This window comes from Eriocheir sinensis, chromosome 42, assembly GCF_024679095.1.
Source record: "Eriocheir sinensis breed Jianghai 21 chromosome 42, ASM2467909v1, whole genome shotgun sequence".
Classification (NCBI taxonomy): domain Eukaryota; kingdom Metazoa; phylum Arthropoda; class Malacostraca; order Decapoda; family Varunidae; genus Eriocheir; species Eriocheir sinensis.
This window is the reverse complement of record NC_066550.1, coordinates 5,738,807-5,764,250: the sequence shown is the minus strand read 5'-3', so window position 1 is coordinate 5,764,250 and position 25,444 is coordinate 5,738,807. Positions and strand designations below refer to the sequence as shown.

At 48.2% G+C, this 25,444-nt stretch overlaps 1 protein-coding gene across 1 annotated transcript in view; it reads right to left on the bottom strand.

Annotated features, from left to right (window-relative positions):
- Nucleotides 1-889: 889 nt before the first annotated feature.
- LOC127010203 (putative neural-cadherin 2) overlaps nt 890-25,444 on the bottom strand; it is a 139,588-nt gene continuing 115,033 nt past the window's right edge. The window contains 17 exon segments of the mRNA XM_050884082.1: nt 890-1,246; nt 2,029-2,262; nt 2,393-2,581; nt 3,319-3,447; nt 4,381-4,490; nt 4,803-4,992; nt 6,771-6,976; nt 8,131-8,325; nt 8,728-8,889; nt 9,424-9,524; nt 9,950-10,258; nt 11,315-11,729; nt 12,078-12,367; nt 18,590-18,859; nt 19,706-19,862; nt 20,540-20,724; nt 22,822-23,024. Of these exon segments, the coding sequence (XP_050740039.1) occupies nt 918-1,246; nt 2,029-2,262; nt 2,393-2,581; nt 3,319-3,447; nt 4,381-4,490; nt 4,803-4,992; nt 6,771-6,976; nt 8,131-8,325; nt 8,728-8,889; nt 9,424-9,524; nt 9,950-10,258; nt 11,315-11,729; nt 12,078-12,367; nt 18,590-18,859; nt 19,706-19,862; nt 20,540-20,724; nt 22,822-23,024 (3,674 nt within the window). The 3' untranslated portion in view covers nt 890-917.

Here is a 25,444-nt window from a genome sequence, read left to right as displayed (position 1 = left end):
CACTTGTACTTAAGTACACAACATTATGTGGGGTAAAAGATTAGTAGCCTTCTTGTGATTGAATTTGTACTTGGAATTCAAGTACTCGACAGTTTTACGAGATATTTCGAGTACATTTGAGTACAACAAAAACTGCAAACATGTGGCTAGTGTGGTGTTTGGTGACCTGCAAGGGTGTAGGTGAGGTCAGTGTAAGGGATTAACAGCTGCGTCCTAAGCTTGGGGCTTGAGGAGGCCAGCCAGGTGGCCTTGGCCCTGAGATGAGGTGACAATGAGGTCATTTCAGGTGACTAGGGCAAAGAGGGGTTGGCAGTTTGCCACTTGTCAAATAATAGAAGGGCAAAAAAATCATGAGGCTAAAACTCAATCAGTAAAAATTACTTGTGTATGTATATTTGGACTCGAATACAGAAAAAAAGAACTCGTACTTGGACTTGAGTCCCGCCATAAAACTGAGTACTTGTACTTGGATTCGTGACACCGAAGTGGAATCGTACTTGGACTCGAGTACGAAAAATGTACTCCCTACGGTTGAGGTGGCGACCAACTGAAAAAGAAAAAAACTTAAACAGGATATGCTTATATACTAAGTCACCGTTCGTAAACCAAGGCATTTTTTTGCTTGTAAATCAAAACTCGTAAACTAAAGCAGTTGTAAACCGAGGTATAACTATATTTCAACCAAAAAAGTATGTACATTCATATTATAATTGGTTATAAATATGTAGTATTCAGCCGCATCAAATGAATTTCATGATGGAACTGAACATTCCTTGGCAATGTTCAAACTCTGCTCCTCACCTGGGGCATACGGCCTGCATGGTGCTCTTGTTCCAGTGAAGAATGAATCAGTAGAGTGAGTAATCAGGACACCAGCAAAAATGAACACTTTATTTCCATCACATCCTACACTTACACTAGGACTCAGGCACAGGATACCCTCTTACACCATCAGAGGGCAGGATAGGGGGCAGGAGGGGGAGGGGTGGGAGGGTGGTGGTGGGTTGGGTAAGGGAGGGGGCAGAGGGGGAAGGGGGGCAGGGGGTGAGATAGCTTAGTATGGGTGAGGGGGGGCACTGGTGTTGGTGGTAGTTGTGGTGGCAGAGGGTGGTGGAGGGGGAGGGGTCGGCCTTGGTGGGTGTGGAGTGGGTGGACCGCCCGCTTGGAGCCTCCCAGTTCTCCAGGGCCCGGGCCACCTCCCTGAACCCACCCAGGAACTTCGCACTGCCCCCACAGCTCTCCAGGCCTGCAGTGGGGTGGGCGGGGGTGTTTTAGTTGGAGGGTGTGGGTCTGCATGACTGTGTGTGTGTGTGTGTGTGTGTGTGTGTGTGTAACAGTGTGTGAGTGGGTGGAGTATGGAAGAGTCAGTGTGTGTGAGTGTAGGTGGGTGTAAGTGTGAATGAGTGTGTTTGTGTGTGTGTGACTATATATATGTGTGTGTGTGTGTGCTTAGCGGGTTGACCTGAAATCTATATAATGCTGAAAGAAAACAGTTCAATTCTTTTACATCAGTCTATAGCTTTTATTTATTTGCAATTGACTTTTTAACATAACTTGCATTACCTTGAATTTCACCTCTTCTTCTACTTTATTCCTAGCCTACATTTTCCTCTCATCCCATCACTCTATCCTGCTCTGTACCTCTTAACGTTCTTCTTAATTTCTATATTCATTCACCCTTTCTTTCCTTCCTCTCTTATCTACTCTACTGTCTTCCCTCTCTTTCAACTCCCTATGCCACACGAACAGCCCTTTTCCTTTTCCCTCTCTCCCTCTAACTTCAGCCTTTTTCAATCTTATCTTACGCCCCTTTTCCCTCTCTCCCTCGATCCCTACCACCCTTTTCTCCCTCCTTTCCCTCCCTCTCCTTGCCCATCATTCTTTCTTCCCTCTCTCCCCTTACATCACCCTTATGTCCCTTTTCCTTCTTTTCTTCCTCGCTTATGCCCTTTTTCCCTCTCTCCCTTCCTTCCCTCTCTCCCTTTTTTCCACACCTCCCTCTCCCTCCGAACACTAACACACACTTACAGGAGGACAGAGAGCCGGGCGATGACCCTTCACCCTCATAAGAGTAGTTCCTCAGGTCATCTCTGGCAGCTACATCACAACCTCCTCCTCTTCGTTTCTCCCCGCCGCCATTGATGCCGTTCACACTCCCCTTCCTCCTCTTGTTGGCCTTCTCCCCAGTCAGTTCTGTCTCCCCGATGGATGCTGGGTGGTAGACATCTGAGTGTTGGTGGTTGACTTGTAGCTCCAGTACATCTGTAGGGTAATCAGACAGGGTTTTACCAGCACTGGGGATCGAACCCACAACTGACTAAATAGGAAATCAATCAGTCAATGGCGGCATACGCTGGGGGCACGTTGCCTTGCCCACTTGCCCCCCACTCACCAGGCTCCCCCCCAGTCCTAGTGGTCCAGACAGGCTGCCCGTTGGCCCCCAGGGTGTGTGACCGGCCCAGGGGGGAGGATGTGGTGCACTGGTGGTCGCTGTTCACCCGCCCCGAGCCGCCCCGCCGCAGCGCTGCCCGGCGGTGGTGTTGGTGGAGCAGAAAGGCGCACACCAACACTGCAACACACACTGCAACACTACTAGTGCAAAGGGTAATACTGCAACACAAACTACAACACCACCATTCTAAGAGGAAACACTGCAAAAAACTTCAGCACCTGCAAAGATATCTACTGAAGCATCTCATCTGTTACACCCACTGCAAGACTTCATATGCATTCCCCCACTGCAACACCTACTGACTCACTGCAACACTCACTAGGAACACCCCTGCAGGAATTCACACTCACACCCATCTCATCATCTACTAACTTATTGCAACACCATCTACATAAAGACCACAGCGAGAAGTCATACTCATTCACCCACTGCACAACACTTGGTAACCTATTGCAACACCTGCTTTGATAATACCACTTCATACTCATTCACCCACTGCACAACACTTGGTAACCTATTGCAACACCTGCTTTGATGTACCACTTCATACTCATTCACCCACTGCACAACACTTGGTAACCTATTGCAACACCTGCTTTACTGTACCACTTCATACTTATTCATCCACTGCATCATTCATTTCAAGGATACCCATTCTGCCACACACTGTCCAGCTCCCTCATTACAAGATTTTACATTCATTATCCACTGCAAGACTACCCCCCTGCAGCATCCTCAAACCCACTAGAACTCACTCCTTTTCTCCACAAAGCTTCACTTCATTCACAATTCATTTAAACATGAGGAAAAACAAGGGAGTGAGCAAGCAACAACACCATCCACCCCGGCCCCTCTCCGCTACTCACACAGGAGCAGGACGGACCAGGCGACGGTGGCCACGGTGGCAGTGAGGGATATCCTGAGGGAGGCGTCGGTGGGGCCACTCAGGTGACAGTGACGCCCGCTGAACCCCGAGGCACACCGGCACAAGAAACCTGAAGGAGGGGGGGAAGGGGGCGGGTGAGGAGTGGGATCTGATGCTGTGCGAGGAACCCAAATGATCGCCTCGAGAAGCAATGCAGAGGTTGTGCGAATGTGATTAAAGTTTGAGAAAATGAGAAAATGATAAAAGAGCAACCCATCCAAAATTTGTAGTGCGGCGACTATGCCTGATGAACGAGCCTCCCATAACCCACTTAGCCAGTGGGGTACCTCTTTGGCTGACTCGGTAGGGAGTGGCTCTCTCGTCACACTGGTCCCAGGCAGCCGCCGAATACCCTCTCCTGGTCTTGATTAATTTCTCACCTGTTTTGATACACGCAGAGGTTGTGTTGGAGAATAGTAAATAGAAAAAGAGAAAATCAAAAACCTCGGGGCATTACAAACTGACTTTTGACTTCCTGCTCTTTTTTTCTTTTGTTGGAGCAGCGTCTAGTGGCTTTTTTTTGTAGCTGGTTCGTTTTTTGCCCCTTTTTTTTTTTTTTTTTTTTTTTTTTACGTTGTTGCCTATTGCGCCGGTAGGCATCTTTCCGGTGGGGCCTGATGGTCGGCCCAAGGCCTCTTCCAGGTGGGGCCTGATGGTCGGCCCAGCCCGTTCTGGCGCAGGCGAGTGTTTATAGTGGCGCCATCTTGCATTGGCTCATGCTGCCCCCCGGAACTCGTTCTTGATTCGCTTGGACGGCTTCCTCTAGAGTCCGGGTTGATGGGTGGTCTTCAGGACAGCATGTGGGTAGTTTTAAGCCACTCGGCGGTGACTGAAAAATCCGAGTGGTAGCGTGAGGATTCGAACCCGCGTCGTCCATCACGCGGCGAATGTGGGTCCAGTACGCTATCACTTCGGCCACCGCCTACCCTTGAGCTGCCTTCCTTGCTAAAAAATAAAAAATAAAGAGGGAGTAAGGCACACACCTGTTGCTGGCCCGCCTCACCTGCTGGCTCGTTAACACAGGTGCCGCCGTGCAGACAGGGCTCCCAGGCACACTCATCCTCATCCACACAGCTGTCCCGCGTACCTGACAACACCTGGCCTGCCCCACACCTGAAACACACCACAGCCACCTATAGAATTGTGAGCAGCATACATGACAACACCTAACTACAAACCACAATACACCACCTCAGTTTTGTGTTGCACTGTGTTCTATATTGTTGCTGTGACTTCAGTGCATAAACAACCATTATCATCATCAGGGCTACAGTTTCCAGTGGTGAGGCATTCATGAGGTAATGAGAGCTCTTTCTGATGAGTGTTCCCAGCTAAAAAAATAATCTTGCCGGCATCTGTGTGTCTTTGCTATGCTTGTGGTCTGTATCCCTCACCACAACCCTAATAGGTGCAAAAGTGACTCACCCGCAGTGGTAGGCCCGCCAGGTGTTCACACAGGTGAGGGGGGGGCTGCAGGTGACGTTGGTGCAGGCCGGGGGGGTGCCACAGCCATCCCGCACCCCCTGGAACATGCTGGTCTGGCCCCACTGGGTGTTGTTGTGAGCGGGGGGGAGGGGCACCACCCGCCCGGACACCCGCACGTCATCCACACAGCCTGGGACAGTGAGTGGGTGTTAGGGTGTGGGGGCAGAGGGGTGAGGGAGAAGGGGAGGGTAACAGGGAAACACCATAGCTGGGCGTTATCGCGTTAAGTTATCGCGATACTTTATCGCTGATAACAAAATCGGGTTATCGGCCAACCGCTACTTATTTAAATATATATCGGTATCTTCATTACTTTTGTAACCAAACTAGCGATAATCGCTACTTTTTTCAGCCTCTCAGAAAAAAAAAAAGTTGTTTCCTCCCTACTGCGCATGGCGTCGCCCAGGCGCCCAGTGTTGAATGAAAAAACTTCGGGGTATGAAATATCTTCGGTGAAGAGATTTCATACTTAGATCATCAACATTAAAACACTTGGTTATTTATTTATGTTGGACTCAAAAATCAATATATCAAAGAGAAAAATCATTTAACTTTGCCCCCAAAATGATTATTCACTGCCTCAATTTTGATATTCCATATTCGTTTTTGAGTATGCCGTTGTATTGAAGGCACCCGGTGTTGTGTTATTTGGTGTCCCATCGTCAAAAGCTGGCGCTTTTAATTTGTTTACAAACACTGGTCTCTCGTGAACTGCGCATGTTCAGACCAGTAAGCTTAGGCTTGTACAGTCTCACAAAGTTTTTTAACATATTAAGAGTTGCTGGAAGGCTGAATCAGACATACAGTACCACCATCCTCGCTGTTTCTAGAATGACATTCTGTACATATAAATACAGCTCGTACAGAGTGGCGTTCTAGAAACAGCGAGGATGGTAGTAGTGGTAATGTATGTCTGATTCAGCCTTCCAGCAATTCTTTATTATGGTTAAAATGCTTTGTGAGACTGTACAGGTCTACGCTTGCTGGTCTGAGCATGCGCAGTTCACAAGAGACCCTTGTTTGTAAAAAAAAAGTGCCAGCTTTTGACGGTGGAGACGCCAAATAACACAACACCGGTTCAGGCGTTTCTAGTATTACCAGCCATATGTACGTGTCAACGTCTGGTTTTCAGGTTTTGTAAGTTTCTAAAATACAGATAATGAAAATTTGAATTCATCTATGTTTTTTATTTGAAATATCAATATAGTATCGCTTTCGCCTATTGGACTTATCGCTAGCTAGTATCGGAATTGTGGATTTATATCGGGTATCGGTTATCGCCTATATTTGTGTCTCCAGTTAACGAATATCGGTTATCACCGATAAGGTTTTCCATTATCAGTTATCGGGAATAAGGTTTTATGTTATCATGCCCAGCTATGGGAAACACAATCATGCCAGGGACCCACACACCCACCCAGGGGACAAGGATGAAAGGATGGAAGGAAGGAAGGAACAGAAAGAAGAAAAGAAGGAAGGATGGAAGAAAGGAATGGAAAGAATCAAAGGAAGGATGGAAGAAACGAAGGAACGGAAAGAAGAAAGGAAGGAAGGATGAAAGGATGGAAGAGAAGCAGGATAGAAGGTGGGAATGCAGAAAGACAGAATAAAATAATGACAGGAAGAAAGGAAGGAAGGAAGGAAGGAGGGATAAATAAATCCAAATGAATAAATCCAAAACAAGAATGGATTAAAGGACATTGTTTTTCTTTTTGTTTCCTTACCCTTGTGATGCTTCTGTTACTATGAAAAGAATAAAAATTACTTTACCTTGAAAAACACAATAAGCTGGAGATCTCCCTCACTCCCCCTCCTTTATCAACCCATCACCACCTCCCCATCCTTCCCAGCACCACCCCATCACCCTTGTCACTCAACACCCCCCTCCCCCATCACCCCGCCACTCACCATCATGGTAGTCGCCGTGTATCTTGATGACGCTCACACCTGCGTACTCTGGTGAGCCGCCGATGTGCAGCCCCACCTGGCCGTCCACCTGCAGCAGTGTGGCGGCGGCGCTGGTGTTGGCGGCCTCAGCGTCCCCCAGTGGTATGGAGGCATTGTACAGTTCACCGTCACCTTCGTCCGCTGACAGTAAGGTGCTGGAGCCATGCCTGCAGGGGGAAGGATGCCAAGGTGTGCTCAGGGTTATCACAGTTTAGTAGTTTACCTTCCCCAAGCTTCCCTTATTGACCCGCTTCAGGAAGGATCAACAGCTGGGTGGGCCATGTGCTGACTGGCTGGGCAAGGATATGAACCAAGGCCCACAGATTCATAGCTAGGCATGCTAACCACTGAACTATGGAGGCGTAAGAACATTAGAATTGGTTAAATTAAAATAGCAACACTTGCATATACTCATGCTTTCTTATTTTGGCAGTGTGTGCATGTGCAGACTTTATCAAGTGAAATAAGCAGTTGAATAAGTTAGTTAAATATGAGTGATCTGTGTCTAGGAGAGAAAAGCACACGCACCTGGAGATGATGGAAAATAAATAAATATATAAATAAATAAATAAAATAACAATAATAATGATAAATAAATAAATAGAGAAGAATTTACACCTGCCCCCCCCCTCCCCAAACCCTCCCACACCTCCCCAAACCCTCCCACACCTGCCCCCCCTCTCCCCAAACCCTCCCTCACCTGCCCCCCTCTCCCCAAACCCTCCCACACCTCCCCACCTGCACCTCCCTCCTCCCAAACCCTTCCACACTTGCCCCCTCCCCAAACCCTCCCACCTGCCCCCCCCCTCCCCAAACCCTCCCACACCTGCCCCCCCCCTCCCCAAACCCTCCCACACCTGCCCCACACCTCCCCAAACCCTCCCTCACCTGCCCCCCCTCTCCCCAAACCCTCCCACACCTGCCCCACACCTCCCCAAACCCTCCCTCACCTGCCCCCCCCTCCCCAAACCCTCTCACACTTGCACCCCCCCCTCCCAAAACTCTCCCACACCTGCCCCCCTCTCCCCAAACCCTCCCACACCTGCCCCCCTCTCCCAAAACCCTCTCACACCTGCCCCATACCTCCCCAAACCCTCCCACACCTGCCCCCCATCCCCAAACCCTCCCACACCTGCCCCACCTCCCCAAACCTCCCACCTGCCCCCCCTCCCCAAACCCACCCACACCTCCCCAAACTCCCCACCTGCCCCCCCCCCCTCCCACCTGCCCCCTCCCAAACCTCCCCACCTCCCCACACCTGCCCCCCCTCCCACACCTGCTGCACACCTCCCCAAACCCTCCCACACCTGCCCCCCCTCACCTGGCGGCCCTGACGACGTGCCACCTGCCGTCGGTGAGCCGCACCCGGGTGAGGCACAGCGGGCGTGGGCGGCGGCGCGGGTGTGTGTGCAGCAGCAGACACAGGCGGCCGTGCACCAGCTGCAGCACCAGGCGGTCGTGGCCACGCTGGGACGACAACACCGCCAGCTGCCCGTCCTGCTGCCTTGTGCGGAACCTGCAGCAGGAAGAAGTCTGGGCATGAAACAAAAGGCAAAATAAAAAATAATAAAAATGAAAATCTGCAGGAAGGGAAGTTTGGGTGCAGTGGATGACGCAGAGAAAGAAATAATGCTAAGAGGTCAGTAGGCCTGGAAGCTGACGAAGTGACGCTTTTATTGAGAGATGAAGGAAAAGAAGAATGAGTTTAGCAAATAATCTGGAAGGTGAGCAAGAAGATGAAGGTAAGGAAGGAGAAGAAAGACAAGAGTGAGAGGAAGACCAATGGGAAGAATCAACAGGATAAAGAGGGGAAAGAACAACAACCAGAATAAAAGAGGAGGGGAGGGAGGAACAACAAATGGATAAAGCAATAGGAGGAAAGAAGAGAAAGAAAGCATCCCCCTCCCCCCCTCCCCACCTGAGCTGCAGCGAGGTGGCGTGTGCGAGGGGCGTGAAGGAGAGGGCCAGGCGGATGTAGCTGTGGGGGAGGAAGTCTGTGGGCCGGGTGGGGGCAGAGCAGCCCTCACCCGCCCACCCGGCCTCACACTCACACCGCAGGCTGCCGGGGGAACCAGCGCACCTGGGGGGCAGAGACAGGCCTGTGAGGGGACTACACACCTGCAGAAGGGGCAAAATGGCACATAATTTGACCTGGAGGAAGTACACCTGTAAGTCACCGGAATGGACACCTTTTAACTATTCTATATTTCTTAACAGGAGAGAAAGCCGCTCACGGGAGGACAAAACATAAAACAAGGAAGCCTGATGCTGTTTGCTGCAATATGTAGGACACTTAACTACTCTGGGCAGAAAAAGTGTAAATTCAAGACACTTAACTCTACATGTTACTGTGCACTGGAAATATACTACTTCACAGAGAGGAGGAAATGACAAAAATACTCATACATAAAACAAATAAAAATGCTTGCATACAAAAAATAAAACAAAAGGAGGTCAAACAAGTGACCTCTCAGCAGCAATAACAACAAAACAACAAAAAGATGAGCATTTCTTAAGAAGATGGATAAGTTAAAATAAATTACCAGAACAAAAGCAAATCAACCGTCATGATCAAAGAAATCAAGGTGTGAGGCGGTGCCATGTTGGGTGTTACCTGCCATGGGGGCCACAGGTGAGTCCCTGGGCGGCACAGTCAGCGGCGGGGCAGCCCGGGGCACCGCGACGGCCCAGCAGACCCCGGCCAAGGTCAACAAGCTGTGAGGGGAAGGGGGAATTAAAGGGAGGGACACTTGATTACACTGAGGATCTACATGTGTTTAGAGAGGCACAGTTTCTTTCTTTTCTTTCTCTCTCAACTCCCCGTCCTCCGCCTCCCATCAACCCTTCTCCTCTTCCCCAAACCCCCACTAGCCCTTCTACTCCTCTCTGCACACTTATCACCCTTCACCCTAACCCAAGCACACTTGTCACACCTCTCTCCCCTCACCCTTTCCCCTTCCTGCCTCCCCATCACTTCACCACTTTCCTTAAGCCTTCCACCTCTCATCTCATCTTCCTCTGCCTCCTTGTCACTCGCCCCTTTGTCACCCCTGCCCTTTCCCTGCCTACCCATCACTTCATCTCCCTCCCCCTCCTCCCCTCACATCCCCTCCCTGCCTCCCCTTCCCCTCCCCCCTCACCTCCCCGTTGAGCCGCAGGTTCCTGATGCAGCCGGTGAAGGGGTGCTCCACCAGGGGTCTGGGCCATCCGTACTCAGTGTGGGGGGGCGGGGGGTGCCCCCAGCCCCCCACCTGCAGTGGCCCGGGGGTGTCCAGGTAATGGGCCCCCTCAGGTAACCTCGCCCAGGCCCGGCAGGGGGTGGTGGTGGGCGGCGGGGAGGTGGTGGAGGCGGTGAGGTTCTGCAACAGGCTGGCTGCGTTGGGGGTGGAGGTGGTGGTGGTGGTGTCCAGGCTCCCTCCTGAACACAGGTCCACCAGCAGCACCACCACCTGGGAAGCAGGACAAGTGTTTCGTTACTTCATGTTGTCTCCATTTAGCTGATTTAATTAGTTTATAGTCCAGTGGAAAAATGGCCATTTTTTAGTGAACCTGGTTTTGAGACAGCTATACAATGTTTTATTGCATTTTATGTTGTATTAGGGTCTACTGATCACAAGTCAGCTGCATGCCAAGCTGGCATGATTGGGGAAATTTTTTATGGACGAAAATCCAAGAGGCCGCTTTGCAGCTATGAAAATTCTGTTTTTCACCATAACTTTCTTAATATTTCACAATTGACGATTGATTTTGGTGTCTAAACATAGATTTTTTGGGATCCAGGAATTCATTTGGAAGCAATAAATGTATGCATCTCAACACCGAGTTCACTAAAAATTGCATTTTACACTGGACTACAGGCATGTGTCTGTGGCTTGGTCACTAATAACTATGAATAAAGTCCTAATATATATGTAGATGTATAATGCCTGCTTTCCTTTTTTTCAGAGGAATTTTATTGAAGATGACTGACGAGGATTGCTTTCTGAAGAACTATACAAATGGTTTAGTCAGAATAGTGGTTGCGGCTTTTGTTGTGTGGGCGTAGAACGTCTTAGAAAGGCAAGCATTCTCCGCAATGATGGACTGCATGAACATCTTCCCAGTGATGAATCTTGGTCTACAACCAACAGATGCCACAAACATTGCATCACTACTACCTACAGCTCAAGACACCATATTAAATTGTCTTCAAAGCCTCAAGGGATAGAACCTGCGCCAACAAGTGCTGAACCTGTGGCGAAGCGATGCAGAAGTGTCACCGAACGCTGCTTCAATTCAAAATATTTGCTACTGAAAGTGACAAGGACCTGGATCATTCACTAAAGAATTTAGCAAAGAAATAGCCAATGAATCAGCAGAGATGAGACGAGACGGATCTACATTTGATAAGCGAATCAACCAATCAACCAATTTTTTGTGTTTCCCGGCATGGAGATACTGTGAATGATGGGAACAAGAATCTGGCATTACAAACACACGGACACACGGCTCAGCCCTTCCCTCACCTGCCTGGCCCAGAGCAGGTCAAGGCGGTGCCAGGTGTTGTCAGCGAGGGTGGAGGTGTTGAGGCTGAGGCTGACCGGCCCCCCGCCCAGGTCCAGCAGCACCCACGGCTGGCCAGCCCGCAGCTCAAGGGCCAAGACGTCCCTGGCAGTGGGCAGGGACTGGGTTGTATTGTGGAGTGTGGGTGGTGGGTGGCTATGGGTGGAGTGCGTGGGTGGGAGGCTGTGAGGGCCAGCATAGAGGAGTGTTGCGTCGGGGGAGTGTGTCAGGAACTCCAGGCTGAGGTGCACGTCAGGGCAGGGGGGCACAGGGGGCACCCACACCCACGCCTGCCCCCCGTCACCTGCCCCGCCCCCGTCAAAGTGCCTGGCCAGCATCTTGCACCTGGACCCGTGGGTGTGGTGGGGGCAGACGCACCTGTAGAGGACACACAAGGAGGACAGGTACAAAAGTGTTCAGGCTTGGAAACAGTCATTGCTAACTCCCTTACATAAACTTGTGAGGGTAAAAAGGGGCCACAAAGTGAAGGTGTGTGCTGATGGCATCCACAAACTTGAGACATGTGAGAGAAAACAGTTTGATAATCGGGACAATATTAAATTTACTCCATCCAGTTCAAGAAGAATTCAGTAAAACACAAAAATATGGATATGGAGGCAGGAAAATACAAAGAAGACAAACAACAGAAATAGCAAAATACAACTAGGTAAATACACACACATCTGTTTAATCAGTACACACGCACACACACACACACTCACACACCTTGCACCCTGGGACGTACGCACACAGCGGCCGCCATTCAGACAGCTTCCCTGGACACAGCCCTGCGCTTCCTCCTCCTCCCCCTCCTCTGCTGCCGCCACCCCACAGCTGCAGGCCGGGTGGAGGCTGAGCTGCGGCCCCACGATGGACGATGTGTTTGCGTCCACCAAGACAAAGTGTTCGCTGAGCCCCACCCGCAGCACACACCCGCCCGCACATCCAGCTGCCGCCCCCTCAGGGCATGCCCCCATCCCCACCTCCGTCACTGAGACCCCCGCAGCCTCACTCAGCTATGGGGGGGAGGAGAAGAAGAGGTGTTAGTTGGTATGGGGGGGAGGAGAAGAGGAAGTGTTCGTTGGTATGGGGGGAGGAGAAGAGGAGGTGTTAGTTGGTGTGGGGGGGAGAAGAGGAGGTGTTAGTTGGGATGGGGGGGAGGAGAAGAGGAAATGTTCGTTGGTATGGGGGGAGGAGAAGAGGAGGTGTTAGTTGGTATGGGAGGAGAAGAGGAGGTGTTAGTTGGTGTAGGGGGGAGAAGAGGAGGTGTTAGTTGGTATGGGGTGAGAAGAGGAGGTGTTAGTTGGTGTGGGGGGGAGAAGAGGAGGTGTTAGTTGGTATGGGGTGAGAAGAGGAGGTGTTAGTTGGTGTGGGGAGAAGAGGAGGTGTTAGTTGGTATGGGGGAGAGAAGGAGGTGTTAGTTGGTGTGGGGAGAAGAGGAGGTGTTAGTTGGTGTAGGGGGGAGAAGAGGAGGTGTTTGTTGGTATGGGGTGAGAAGAGGAGGTGTTAGTTGGTGTGGGGGGGAGAAGAGGATGTGTTAGTTGGTATGGGGGAGGAGAGGAGGTGTTAGTTGGTGTGGGGGAGAAGAGGAGGTGTTAGTTGGTATGGGGGAGGAGAAGAGGAGGTGTTAGTTGGTGTGGGGGAGAAGAGGAGGTGGTAGGTGGTAGGGGGGGAGAAGAGGAGGTGTTAGTTGGTGTGGGGGAGAAGAGGAGGTGTTAGTTGATATGGGGAGGAGAAGGAGGTGTTAGTTGGTATGGGGGGGAGAAGAGGAGGTGTTAGTTGGTGTGGGGGGAGGAGAAGAGGAGGTGTTAGTTGGTGTGGGGGGAGGAGAAGAGGAGGTGTTAGTTGGTGTGGGGGGGAGAAGAGGAGGTGTTAGTTGGTATGGGGGAGAAGAGGAGGTGTTAGTTGGTGTGGGAGGGAGAAGAGGAGGTGTTAGTTGGTATGGGGGGGAGGAGAAGAGGAGGTGTTAGTTGGTATGGGGGGGAGGAGAAGAGGAAGTGTTAGTTGGTAGGGGGGGGGAGGAGACGAGGTGTTAGTTGGTGGGGGGGGGTGAAGAGGAGGTGTGAGTTGGTATGGGGGGGAGGAGAAGAGGAAGTGTTCGTTGGTATGGGGGGAGGAGAAGAGGTGTTAGTTGGTATGGGAGGGAGAAGAGGAGGTGTTAGTTGGTATGGGGGGGAGGAGAAGAGGAAGTGTTAGTTGGTATGGGGGGAGGAGAAGAGGAGGTGTTAGTTGGTGTGGGGGGGAGAAGAGGAGGTGTTAGTTGGTATGGGGGGGAGAAGAGGAGGTGTTAGTTGGTATGGGGGGAGGAGAAGAGGAAGTGTTCGTTGGTATGGGGGGAGGAGAAGAGGAGGTGTTAGTTGGTGTGGGGGGGAGAAGAAACATGGAAACATGGACTAGCAGGCAGCAGAAAGCCTGTTGGCTCATTACTAGGCTGCCTGCGTTCAGTGATTTAATCAATCCGTTTGCCACAGGAGTGGCTTGCAGGGAAGGATTAAAGCACTTGTGTACCTACTCTTGGGAACGTTCAGTTCACTCCTGTTGCAGCAAAGTGGCGATCAATGCGTTTCTTGAAGGAGTTGATGGTCTCTGCGCTAACCACTTCTGCAGGAAGGCTGTTCCAGTGGCGAACAACTCTATTCGAGAAATAACTCCTGCCGATGTCGGTATTGCATCGCTTTGCTTGAATTGTTTTTCCGTTGTTTCTTGTTCTCAGGTTAGTTTGTAGCGTGAAGAGTTTGGAGTGATCAACGTTGCTGAGCTTGTTCAGGTACTTAAAGACTTGTATCATGTCTCCCCGCAGTCGTCTCTTTTCCAACGTGAAGAGGTTGAGTCGCTCGAGTCGTTCTTCATAGGGTTTCGTCCTCAGTGATGGTATCATCTTCGTGGCGCGGCGCTGTACTCTCTCAAGTAATTCAATGTCTTTCCTGTAATTAGGAGACCAGAATTGCACGGCGTATTCCAGGTGGGGCCTTACCAGCGAATTATACAAGGATAACATAACTCCCGGCGTCTTGTATTCGAAGTTCCTCGATATTGGCTTTCTTACAGGCGGACTTGCAGTGTTTTGTTTGTTTCAAGTCACTGCTGATGGTGACCCCGAGGTCTCTTTCCTCTTGCACAACATGTAGTGGTTCGCCACCCATGTGGTATATGTGGTTGCTGTTTCTGGATCCGATATGCATTACTTTACATTTGGTAGTGTTGAAGGACATCTGCCATTTTTCTGACCACCGAGTGATCTGGTCCAGGTCTCTCTGGATAATTTCGCAGTCTGCCGTCGTGAGGGCCTTCCCACCCACCTTTGTGTCGTCGGCAAATTTTGAAAGATTGGATTTTAATCCTAGTTCTAGGTCGTTGATATATATGATGAAAAGTATGGGTCCCAGCACTGACCCCTGTGGCACTCCACTTGTGACCGGGAGCCACTCGGAGGCCTGTCCGTTGAGTACAACTCGTTGTTTTCTTTCAGTGAGCCAGTCTTTGATCCACGCTGTCAGATCGTCGCCTAATCCCGCCGACTTAAGTTTCTTGAGGAGTCTTTCATGTGGCACTTTGTCAAAGGCTTTCTGAAAGTCTAGATATATAACATCACTGGGGATATGATTATCCCAGTTTTCATAGATACCTTGGAAGAAGTCCAATAAATTGGTTAAGCATGAGCGCTTGTTCCTGAAACCGTGCTGAGCATCGGAAATGATGTTGTTGTCTTCAAGGAACCTAACGAGTTTGTCTCTGATGATCTTCTCGAGGATTTTTCCCGCCACTGAGGTCAAGCTGATTGGTCTGTAGTTTAGGGCCACACTTTTGTCTCCCTTTTTGTAGATCGGTGTTACGTTCGCTTGTTTCCAGTCTTTCGGGACTTTGTTTTGTTGTAGTGACAGATTGTAGATGGCGGTGAGTGGCTTGAGGATTTGCTGCTTGAGTTCCTTGAGCAGCCTGGGTGACAAGTCGTCGGGTCCGGTAGACTTGTTTGTCTCGAGTTTGTCTAGGTACTTTTCACATCCCGTTCGTCGATTGTACCAATTTCTAGGGGAGTGATTCCAATCGGTGGGGAAGGGCTCTCGGGTACGGACTGGGTATTCTCGACCGTGAACACAGACGCGAAGTTCCTGTTTAGGATTTCGACCATTTGTCTACTGTCCTGTGTTAGTACGTCACTTTCATCTTTTAGGGGACCGATATTGCTTTTTGTCTTCTTTTTGGTTCTTATATACGTGAAGAACTTTTTCGGGTTGGACTTGGCTTCGCGTGCAATTTGCTTTTCATAGTCACGTTTACTCTGGCGAATGAGTGTTCTGCAAGCTCTGAGGCTTTGATGGTACTGTTCGCGTGCCTCGTCAGTGCTGTTTTCCTTTAGCAAGTTGTATTTTCTCTTCTTCAAATTAATCGCCCGTCGAACTTGGGTAGTCATCCATGGTGTGCTTGTGGCATTATTTGTTCTCCTTGTCTTCATGGGAACAGTCGTTCTCTCTACCTCCAGGAGTTTGTTCTTAAAGCCGTTCCACGCGCCGTCCACCGGAGTGAGGTTCATGGGTTCCCAAGTTGTCTGGGTTAGCAGCTCACGAGCGAAGTTAAAATTGGCTTTTTTGTAGTCTGGAATCTTGAACATGTTTTCGGTGAGTTCATGGTCTGTTCTGATTTTTAGGCGAATTAGGTGATGGTCGCAACCATCCAGTTTTTCGCCGACTTGACATTCACGTGTGAGATCTGAATCACTCAAGAGTACTAGGTCTAATAAGTTATTTTCCCTCGTCGGTTGGGTAACAAGGTGTTAGTTGGTATGGGGGGGGGGAGAAGAGGAAGTGTTCGTTGGTATGGGGGAGGAGAAGAGGAGGTGTCAGTTGGTATGGGGGGAGGAGAAGAGGAGGTGTTAGTTGGTATGGGGGAGGAGAAGAGGAAGTGTTCGTTGGTATGGGGGGAGAAGAGGAGGTGTTAGTTGGTGTGGGGGAGGAGAGGAGGTGTTAGTTGGTATGGGGAGGAGAAGAGGAGGTGTTAGTTGGTGTGGGGGGGAGAAGAGGATGTGTTAGTTGGTATGGGGGAGGAGAGAAGAGGAGGTGTTAGTTGGTATGGGGGAGAAGAGGAAGTGTTCGTTGGTATGGGGAGGAGAAGAGGAGGTGTTAGTTGGTGTGGGGGGAGAAGAGGAGGTGTTAGTTGGTATGGGGGAGAGGAGGTGTTAGTTGGTATGGGGAGGAGAAGAGGAAGTGTTCGTTGGTATGGGGGAGGAGAAGAGGAGGTGTTAGTTGGTATGGGGGGAGAAGAGGAGGTGTTAGTTGGTATGGGGAGGAGAAGAGGAAGTGTTAGTTGGTATGGGGGGGAGAGGAGGTGTTAGTTGGTATGGGGGAGAAGAGGAGGTGTTAGTTGGTATGGGGGAGGAGAAGAGGAGGTGTTAGTTGGTATGGGGAGGAGAAGAGGAGGAAGTGTTAGTTGGTATGGGGGGAGGAGAGGAGGTGTTAGTTGGTATGGGGAGGAAGAGGAGGTGTTAGTTGGTATGGGGGAGGAGAAGAGGAAGTGTTCGTTGGTATGGGGGGAGGAGAAGAGGAAGTGTTCGTTGGTATGGGGGGGAGGAGAAGAGGAGGTGTTAGTTGGTGGGGGGAAGAGGAGGTGTTAGTTGGTATGGGGGAGGAGAAGAGGAGGTGTTAGTTGGTATGGGGAGGAGAAGAGGAGGTGTTAGTTGGTATGGGGGAGGAGAAGAGGAGGTGTTAGTTGGTATGGGGGAGGAGAAGAGGAAGTGTTAGTTGGTATGGGGGGAGGAGAAGAGGAGGTGTTAGTTGGTATGGGGGGGAGGAGAAGAGGAGGTGTTAGTTGGTATGGGGGAGGAGAAGAGGAGGTGTTAGTTGGTATGGGGGAGGAGAAGAGGAGGTGTTAGTTGGTATGGGGGGGAGAAGATGAGGTGTTATTTGGTATGGGGGAGGAGAAGAGGAGGTGTTAGTTGGTGTAGGGGGGAGAAGAGGAGGTGTTAGTTGGTATGGGGTGAGGAGAAGAGGAGGTGTTAGTTGGTATGGGGGGAGGAGAAGAGGAGGTGTTAGTTGGTATGGGGGGGGAGGAGAAGAGGAGGTGTTAGTTGGTGTGGGGGGGAGGAGAAGAGGAGGTGTTAGTTGGTATGGGGTGAGGAGAAGAGGAGGTGTTAGTTGGTGTGGGGAGGAGAAGAGGTGTTAGTTGGTATGGGGGGGAGAAGAGGAGGTGTTAGTTGATATGGGGGGGAGAAGAGGAGGTGTCAGTTGGTATGGGGGGGAGGAGAAGAGGAGGTGTTAGTTGGTATGGGGGGAGGAGAAGAGGAAGTGTTAGTTGGTATGGGGGAGGAGAAGAGGAGGTGTTTGTTGGTATGGGGGGGAGAAGAGGAGGTGTTAGTTGGTATGGGGGGGAGGAGAAGAGGAGGTGTTAGTTGGTATGGGGGGGAGGAGAAGAGGAGGTGTTAGTTGGTGTGGGGGGGAGAAGAGGAGGTGTTAGTTGGTATGGGGGGAGGAGAAGAGGAGGTGTTAGTTGGTATGGGGGGAGGAGAAGAGGAGGTGTTAGTTGGTGGGGGAGGAGAAGAGGAGGTGTTAGTTGGTGTGGGGGGGAGGAGAAGAGGAGGTGTTAGTTGGTGTGGGGGGGAGGAGAAGAGGAGGTGTTAGTTGGTATGGGGGGAGGAGAAGAGGAAGTGTTAGTTGGTGTGGGCGGGAGGAGAAGAGGAGGTGTTAGTTGGTGTGGGGGGGAGGAGAAGAGGAGGTGTTAGTTGGTATGGGGGGAGGAGAAGAGGAGGTGTTAGTTGGTGTGGGGGGAGGAGAAGAGGAGGTGTTAGTTAGGAATGTGGCAGTGTGTTGATGGTGAATAAATAGGGAGGAGGAAGAAAAAAGAAGAAGTTAGGGATTGTGTGTTTTATTCCATAGTGAAAAGAAGGAAAAAAGGAAAATGGGTAAATGGTTTGTAAAAACTGTGCTCTAGAGGAAAAAAGATATGGAGAAGGAGTTGATTAAATTTACACATCTTTGATTCTATATTGTTTGCAGTGAATACAAGATGAGGAAAAGGAGGAGGACGGAGATGATAACAATAGCAAACATAGAAAATGCTGACTACAAAGATGTCTGACTAAATAAATAACACAACAATAACAAAAATGTGATAATAATGCAATGAAAACTTAGAGATAGAACATTGCGGGATTGAGGGTAAACACAAATCTTCTTACACTTTACACACACACACAAAAAAAAAAAAAAAGAAAGAAAGAAAGAAAAATAAAATAAACACATTCCTACCTTGTCCCGATGAAGAAGGAGGAGATCTTGGAGACAGTGACCTGGTGGAGATGATGAGGAGGAGGCGCAAAAAGACGAAGATGACGATGATGAACTGGAGTGAGTGGAAGTGGATGATGGTGTGGATGATGGAGCGGCGAGCCAGACCCTGGTGTGCTGGTGTGGCTCGGTCCCCAGCGGCTCCACACACACCGCCACCACCCCCGCGCCGCCCCCCGTCACCCACACACCCGCGGCCTCCACCAGACGGCTCAGCACTGACTCGCCGCCCTGACGGAAGGAATTGGTTACTGCTTGACACACACACACACAAAAAAAATAAAAAATAAATAAATAAATAAATAAATAAATAAATAAATAAATAAATAAATAAATAAATAAAAAAAATAAAAAAATAAATATAAAAATAAATAAATAAGATGAAATAAAATAAATAAAATAAATAGCATAAGAGATGAAAAAAAAATTGATGTGGATTATTCTACTACCTATTTTTTTGTTTTTATTCCTATTTTTTTCCTCATTTTCCTGTTCTTTTCTTCCACCTCTCAAATCACACTCCTCCTTTTCCTTCTCTTCCCTTATTCTTGCTGCCTTTTCCCTTTATTTTCTCTTGTTTTCTTTATTTTTACCCTTTTCTTTTTAATTTCCTTCTTCTTAGACATCCCATTAGATATTTCCTTTCTTCTTTTCCTTTCAATATAACTCTCTCTCTCTCTTTTTTGGTTCATGTTTTCTCTTCCTTAAATTTCCTACTTATTTCTACTTTTTAATTTACCTTGACTTTCCTCTCTTTTCTTCTTCTCTAAATTATCTTCCCATGTATTTCTTCGCTATTCTTTGTGTCTCATCTTCTTTAGCCATTTTCCTCTGTTTTCCCTTCTGCTTTCCTCCTCCTCTTCCTTTTCTTATCCCTAAAATACTCCATTCTTCCATTTCTCACCATCTCCATCAACCTCATCTTCTCTTATCTCTCTCCCTCACCTTCTCCCCCTTTCCTATTCCTTTTCTTCCTCCTTTTCCTATCCCTCAAATACTCCCTTCACCCTTCCCATCAACCTCCCCTCTCCTCGCTCTCCCTCCTCCTCTCCCTACGCCCATCCCTCTCCCCCTCACCTGCTCCCTCACCACCTGGCGCGGCGGTGCTTCCAGTGTGAGGGGCGTGGCACCCTCGGCCGCGCTGGCACTCACGGCCCGCACCTCCACCGTCACGTTGGCCTCCACACCCACCTGGCCCTGCGCCTCGTCACTCACGCTGAACGCCAACTCGTACCTGTAATGAGGGCGAACAGGTAACAGGTAAAGGGCAAAAGGTAAGGGAGAAACAGGTCACTATCATCACTGTCACTTTGGGGTTTGATTGGAAGCGTCACTCTCCCTCCCTCCCTCCTCTGTGTGTCATTCCCAAGCCTCACTATCATCAGTCACTTTGGGGTGGACTGGAAGGGTCACTCTCCCTCCCTCCCCCCCCTCCTCTGTACTATTTTTTTTTTACAGTAAACAGCTGAAGGAAAAAAAAGCTTGTAAATCACTGCTCCTATAAAATAGAGTTGCTATGCTTTACTTCCTCCCTTTCTGTCTGTTTTACTTTCTCCCTTTTCTTATCCCTTATACCTCTTCTTCTTTTTTACACTTGGGACAGGTTCAAAGGGTCACGCTCTCTCCCTTCCCTCTCAGCCACTCCCTCGCCAAGCTTGGTCTCACTATTGCTTTAGTCTCCCTTCTCTTCTCTCTTATCACCTCCTCTCTCCCTGTCTCTCACTTCCTTCCCTCCTTTCTACTTCTTCCTTTTTTTCTTGTCTATCAGTTTCTCTCCTTCCTCTCACTTCCTTTTCCTTTTCCTCCCTCCCTGCCTCTCCCTTATCCTCATCTATCTCTTTCTTTTCCTCTTATCTACCCCCTGCCTCTCCCAGTGTTCCTGTTCATCCCTTACCCCCCTCTCCCCCTCACCTCCCCTCCTGCGTGGCGGCCCCCATGGTGAGGTGCCCCGTGGCAGGGTCCAGGGTGAAGGCGGGGTGGGGCGGCCCCCGCCAGGCGTAGCGCTTGGAGGCGGCGTCCCAGTCGTCAGGGTCCCGCACGTACACCCGGCCCAGGGGCACCACGGGGGGCTGGGGGGGCGGAGACCCGGGGGCGGCCTGGGGGGGGAGTGGGGAGGGTTAGTATGGGGTAAACAAGTATGGGAATAAACACATAAGAAGAGAAGAAAAAAGGAATTTTGAGAAAAATATTGTGGATAAGTGCAAAGACCAGCCAAACCTGTTTTATAAGTTCATAAATGGAAAACTGAAAAATAGAGATGAGTTCCAGGAAGTTAAAGTTAATGGTGAAACTTTTGATAGTATAAGTGAAATAGTGGAAGTGATGAATAACTGTTTCCAAACAGTGTTGACAAGGGAGAGTGAGTTTGAAGGTGTAGATGCAGTGCCGGGGAATAGGAATAGAGTTGGAAAGGAAAGGATACGAACATCAACAGATGAAGTTAGAAAATTATTGGAAGAACTGGATGCGAGGAAATCGGCAGGGCCGGATGGTATATCAAATTGGGTGCTAAAAGAGTGTAACCAGCATATAGCTGAAAAGTTGAGCAACTTGATTAATGTATCACTAGCACAAGGGAAGGTACCAATGGACTGAAAACGGGCTAACATCATCCCAATATATAAATGAGGAATTAAAGAAGATCCGTTGAACTATAGACCAGTGTCATTAACAAGTGTAGTAGCCAAGATGTGTGAGAAAATTACAAAAAACAGATGGGTGGAATATTTAGAAAGCAACAGTATATTAACAAATAGTCAATTCGGATTCAGAGGAGGACGATCATGTGTAACTAATCTGATAAGCTTCTATTCAAGAGTAATTGATATACAGGAGAGGGACAGTTGGGCATATTGCGTGTATCTGGACTTAAAGAAAGCATTTGATAAAGTGCCCCACAAGAGATTAATATGGAAACTCATTCATGTTGGAGGGCTGGGAGGTTCAATGTTGGATTGGATTATAGACTTTTTAACGGAGAGAGAAATGAGAACAGTAATTAAGAACCATAAATCAAGCTGGACGGAAGTGACTAGTGGAGTCCCCCAAGGATCAGTGTTGGCTCCGATTATATCTGCAATATATATATATATATATATATATATATATATATATATATATATATATATATATATATATATATATATATATATATATATATATATATATATATATATATATATATATATATATATATATATATATATATATATATATATATATATATATATATATATATATATATATATATATATATATATATATATATATATATATATATATATATAAATGACATGACAGAAGGGGTGACAAGCTATATGAATGTTTGCTGATGATGCTAAAATAATGAGGAGGGTGGCTAATGAAGAAGACTGTGTAGCCCTGAGCCTCTCGATAAAATAAGCGAATGGTCACACAAATGGGGAATGACATTCAATACAAAGAAGTGTAGTGTGATGGAGTTTGGAAAGACCAGTAGTCGAATATCGGGGAACTACTCTCTGAGTAACGAAAGAATCATGAAAAAAACAGAGGAAAAAGATCTGGGAGTGACAATAACAGACAAGTTATCCTTTGGAAAGTATATAAACTGGATAACTGGGGAAAAATACAATCTTCTTAAAAACATAAAAGCAGCATTTACATATCTAGATGAAGAAATGGTGAAGAAACTAATAACATCGATGATACGTCCAAGACTAGAATATGCAGCATTAGTGTGGTCACCTAGATTGAAGAAAGAAATTAGAAAGTTGGAAAGAATACAAAGAGCAGCGACTAAACTACCAGAAACTCTGAGAGAACATACTTATGAAGAAAGACTGGAGAAATTGGGACTAACAACATTGGAAAAAAGAAGAGAGAGAGGGGACCTAATACCATTATACAGGATACAAGAGGGATTGGAGAAATTGGACAGGGGAAACTTAGTGGTACGTGACAGAAGTGAGACAAGAGGGAATAGTAAAAAATTGAAGAAGAGCGTCTGTAGGAGAGACGTCAAGAAGTACAGTTTTCCATACAGAAGCATAACAACATGGAATGGACTTGATGAGGAGACTGTGTGCAGAAACGATTCATGAATTTAAAGCCAAACTGGATAATGAGCGTTATGGAGACGGGACAGCACGAGCCTAGTACGGCTGTTTTCCTGTATTTCACAACTAGGTAAATACACACACACACACACACACGTGGGCCGCCACGGTCTTGGCGGCGGGCATCATGGGGTTGTCGTTCTCGTCCCCCACGTGCAGGGTGAGGGTGACAGTGGCGGTGCGGGGGAGGGGCCGCCCTGCGTCCCCAACCACCAGGGGCACCAGCACCACCCGCCCCGCCTCCCGGTCCAGCGACGCTCGGGTGCCCACCACGCCCACGCCCCGCCCCTCGTCGCCGCCTGAGGAGGGAGAAAAAGGTGACTGTGGTAGCCTGGGGAAGGGATTAAAAGCACTAATTACCTGTGGAAGGGTCTGACTACTAAGGATTTCAGAGGCTGTGCGGCCTCGTTTTTTGGGAATAATATCGTAACGAACAATCGTATCGGTACGAGATTTTGCGACAGTGTATTTCACACACTGCCTTAATTTTGAAGGGTATCGCCAACCGCCACAAGTAGAGAATAAAGGCACTTGTCCCTATACCAAGAGGGTAAAGTCATCAGTGTCAGGCAAAGATACGAACACAACTACCAGAGGCTCCGCCCACCTTGTTCCTATTCCCTCCATCTCCCGCCTCCTCCCTTCTCCCTCAATATCTCTCTCTCTCTCTCTCTCTCTCTCTCATGTAGCTTCGTAACTATAATGAATGAAAGGCATGCATTAATTGTAGTGGCGTTATATACTCTTTCTAATACTGATAGGCATCCTTTAAATAAAGTTGAGAGTAGGGTAACGTGTTACTTACATAGCCTAATTACCTCCGTAACTATTGGTAGCGTAGTGGTTTGGTGGTTTATGGTGTACGTTTTCGTAGGGCTATTGTATAGCATGTACCTACTGATAAAAGTAATGGTGCTCTTATCGCCAAATTATAGTGGTGCTATTAATTTTATTGTCAGGGAAGAGCTGAAAGTATGGTAACGGGAAGAATTGCGAAGGTATAAAATGTTTGAGGTAGTACTAAAAGTGAATCACTGAGTGTGGATGAGGGACACTGGGTTATGAGGCTTATATTAAGGAACTTTATACAATATAGTGATGGCAAGGACACTCTTGGTTTACTAAGGATACACTTGACGACTGGTGCCGCGAGTCAAAGTCAGGTGACGAAGAAAGGTAGCAAAAAGGAAAACAACAAAAAACAAACGAGAGAGAAACAAATACAAGCGAGCAATCGTTCTACCATCAATCATGGTAGTCATCATTTACCACCTCACCCTACTCTCACATGTCATTACGTCCACGGCCCAGATGTGTATCACTATGCTCAAAATTAAAGTCCCAGTATCACATCAAGCATGCCTTAATTGAAAAAAAAAAATCATTCTCGAGTATGTATGTATCTTCCAGAGAGAGAGAGAGAGAGAGAGAGAGAGAGAGAGAGAGAGAGAGAGAGAGAGAGAGAGAGAGAGAGAGAGAGAGAGAGAGAGAGAGAGAGAGAGAGAGAGAGAGAGAGAGAGAGAGAGAGAGAGAGAGAGAGAGAGAGAGAGAGTGAGACGGGAGGTGGCGGGAGATGGAGGGAAGAGGAACAAGGTGGGCGGAGCCTCTGGTAGTTGTGTTCGTATCTTTGCCTGACACTGATGACTTTACCCTCTTGGTATAGGGACAAGTGCCTTTATTCTCTACTTGTGGCGGTTGGCGATACCCTTCAAAATTAAGGCAGTGTGTGAAATACACTGTCGCAAAATCTCGTACCGATACGATTGTTCGTTACGATATTATTCCCAAAAAACGAGGCCGCACAGCCTCTGAAATCCTTTATAGTTACCTGAGGATGGGTTAAGACTAGTTACCTGTGGAAGGGAAGACTATAAATACCTGAGGAAGGGTTTGACTAGCTACCTGTGGGAGGGTTATGATCAAAGTTACCTGTAGAAGGGATTAGGACTATAGATACCATGAAGGGGTCAAGATTGCATGGTTACCTCTCACTTGTGTGTTATTGGCATTAACCCGTTGACTGCGGATTTCCTACCAGAAGACATCACCAAGCCACAAGAATGGAACAAGAAGTGGCTGCTACAATTCAATGAAGAAAAATGTAAAGCCCTGCACCTTGGGAGGGGATATCCAGCATACCAATACCACATGGGAAACACTCCACTATTCACCACAGAGGCAGAGAAAGACCTGGGACTATATGTTATCAGGCTGCCAGTGAAGGTGAAATCCGTACCAATCGCAGCGGACGGGTTAAGAAGGAACGCAGATTAGGTGGATGGGAAGATAGACACAAACAAACAAAACAAATACTATAGAAGGGAGTTATGTGGTTAGGTGAGGAAGAAATTAGTAACGTGTGATTAGTGTAGTTATGTGATTAGTGTAGTTATGTGATTAGTGTAGTTTAGTGTGATTAGTGTAGTTTAGTGTAGTGTACATTAGTGTAGTTATGTGATTAGTGTGATTATGTTTCTTTTTAAACAAAGGAGACAGCTCAAGGGCACAAAATAAGGAAACAATAATAAAAAAAGCCCGCTACTCGCTGCTCCCAAAAAGAATCCAAAGAGGTGGTTGTTGTGTGTTATAAGGGAAGAGATGGATAGGACAGACAGATAAATAGACACACAAACAGGTGGATAGATGGACAGGTAGACAAATAGATACTAGGATAGATGGAAAGCAATGGATAGATACACAGATAGATGGATGGATGAAC